The sequence below is a fragment of the Myotis davidii genome, unplaced genomic scaffold (genome assembly GCF_000327345.1).
Source record: "Myotis davidii unplaced genomic scaffold, ASM32734v1 scaffold440, whole genome shotgun sequence".
NCBI lineage: Eukaryota > Metazoa > Chordata > Mammalia > Chiroptera > Vespertilionidae > Myotis > Myotis davidii.
Window position 1 is genome coordinate 384606 of NW_006293698.1, and position 2669 is coordinate 387274.

Sequence of the window (2669 nt, forward strand, 5' to 3'; positions counted from 1 at the left end):
GGAAAGGATAGGAAATTTTGTTGTTGTTGTTGTTTTAAAAAGGCATTTACAGTCAAGAGAAGAGGAAGAGTATAGCTTGGAAAAGGATTAATAATATTTCTAAATATCTTTAGAGGGCAAGTTTGACTAGTTTTTATCAGAATAATACACTTTAATCATGAGTTTTTTAATTCTGGTTCTATCAGCCTAGAATTCAGTGCAAATTATTCTTAGATTTTGGCAGAATATTAATTCCATCATTAACTTGTTCACTGACTACGTTTATGGAGTGAATGCAAGCCATGGTATACAAGACACTGAATAAACTGTAGTATTACATTGATGAAAAAGAACAGATGCTTTTTTTGCCTTCAAGGAGATCATGGTGACACAAACAACAAATGGGTAAACTAAAAGTGAAATGTGCAAGTCCTTATTCAGACAAAGAGGCCAGAAAGGAGTGAAGTTGACGATTTTAGAAATATAAGAAAAGTGGAAGATCTATTATGAATTGGAAGGCACCAGCTCCTTCATAGATGTTGTTGCTATTCAATGCTTTCCAGTGGGTTTATGAGAAGTGCAAGGCCAGAGGTTTGAGAGGTTTATTTGGCGGCGGGGGTTGGGGGAACGGGTGGGGAGACGGGGGGGGGGGTAATAAAGTAGGAAATCAGGATAATTATTTGAAATTTACTTCTTTTAAAATACTGGCAGTAAATTGAGTTTTAAAAAAATGTTGTGTTAGCTATTGATTGTGACCCAAGAAAACTCATTTTATGGCAATATTGCCCCAAAGGTCTGCAACATTTGAAAAAACAAAAAAACAAAACACAGACATTAAAGACACATGTCTTTGCAGAGAGAAAAAAGAATGCAGTACTTACTATGCCTAAGTAAAACAGAATGTTTACAAAATGCTTCTTAAGAAGTTCAATATTATTCTAAGATTCAATTTTTTTAAAGCCAAACATGTCAAGGAATAGAAAACCAGTCCCCCAGGCAGAGGAGAAAGTATTGTAAAGGGCTGGGGGGTGAGAATGAGTTAATGAATTAGTAAATGAAGGAAAGTTTCATGAGTTGAGGATCAAGGATGAAATGGGAACCTGGTTTTAAATGGCATTGTTATCTCTATTTGAAGCTGGGATTTATTTTATATTCAGTGGTAAGTAATTAGAAGGCTATAAACTAGGGAAAGTGTTCCACTTAACTTTTGTTTTAATTATCTGTTACTACATATTTTAACATTTAACTTATTCATTATAATCATTTTAAAGGGATGGTAAGAGAGATTATATAAATAATTTATAGCCAGATATATTTTAAATGGATGTCTCCAAAATATTAAAATGAGAATTTATTCTTCTGAAAGAGGAGTTATGAAATTTCCTTTTGTGTTAACTCAAAATGTGGCTTTAGTCTATTTCTCTGTTGTCAAAATATATTTGACATTCTCCTCTCTCCAAGTAATTCATTGTCTTGTTTTTTCTTTTTTTACTTGGTTTAAGCCAATTAGAATCTCTGAGCAGAACAGAATACTACTCCACTTAGGTAGAAAGAAGTTCTATGAATGTTTGGAGCCATTTCATGTGGCACTATAATATTACCCTTGTGCACAATGAAGAAAATACAATGTATTTTCTATATTTTGTAGAGAATAGTTTCCGGCAACATGGCTAAATGCACCAAAAAGATTGGAATTACCAGTAAACACAGGACTAGTCATGGCGCCTCCCTCAGGAAAATTGAAATCAGCCAGCATGCAAAGTACACTTGCTTCTTGTGTAGCAAAACCAAGGTGAAGACAGGAGTTGTGGGGATCAGGCACTGTGGTTTCTGCATGAAAACTGGCTGGTGGTGCTGGACCCACAACACCACTTCTGCCATCACAGTAAAGTCTGCCATCAGCAGGCTGAAGGACCAAGAGAAGCTCCACAATTTGAAACATTGCTAACCTATAATAAATGGGTTAATTTACATAACAAAACAACAACAAAACAGAAGAAGAATGTGCCTTAAGAAAAATGTTAAGTCTGCTTGTAACTGGGCATGTTTTCTTTACATGATCAAAGATGTGACAGAATTTAACTGAAATTGTCTAAAACCTGCTAGGAAAAGATCTTTTGCAAGTATTAATAGGATATTAATAGCAAGAGGCAGGATCAAATGAACATTTGTAGACAAAGAAAAAATGCCATCACGACTTACAGAAAGAGGTGTGTACCGCCATTATACTAAAGGTTACTTATAGTTAGCCTTTGACTCTGAATCTACCCTAAGTTTCCATGACTTCACTTATTAGAAAAAAATGTTCCAGATATTAAGAAAATGCCTCTTTATTTTAAATGCCAATTTAAATTAGCATATTTCCACTTAACTTCTAAATGCACTCCATACAGGCAATTATCTAATTTGATTTGAATACTTTATGCTACCCATTAACTTATACTTTTTGCTACTTTCCTAATTTTAGAACATGCCTTCTAATTTAGCATTCTGTTTAAGTTTTATATGTATTTTGTTTGAGTCAGTTTTGTAGTCCCCTTGATTATATGCACAGCTTTAAATATGCCACCCAAAACACAAGATGGCTTTATTTGTGATAGCTTTCAATGATGCCTATTCAGAAATATTTACACATCAGAGTGAAAGAAATGCCTTGATTGAAGTGACAAATTACATTTTTTGCAACACTT

General features: G+C 34.0%; 1 protein-coding gene across 1 annotated transcript; it reads left to right on the forward strand.

Annotated features, from left to right (window-relative positions):
- The first annotated feature begins 1645 nt into the window (after window positions 1-1645).
- On the forward strand, window positions 1646-1927 carry LOC102754547 (60S ribosomal protein L37a-like). The gene has a single exon (XM_015566223.1). It carries the CDS (start codon window positions 1646-1648, stop codon window positions 1925-1927), a length of 282 nt encoding a protein of 93 aa, XP_015421709.1.
- The last annotated feature ends 742 nt before the right edge of the window (window positions 1928-2669 follow it).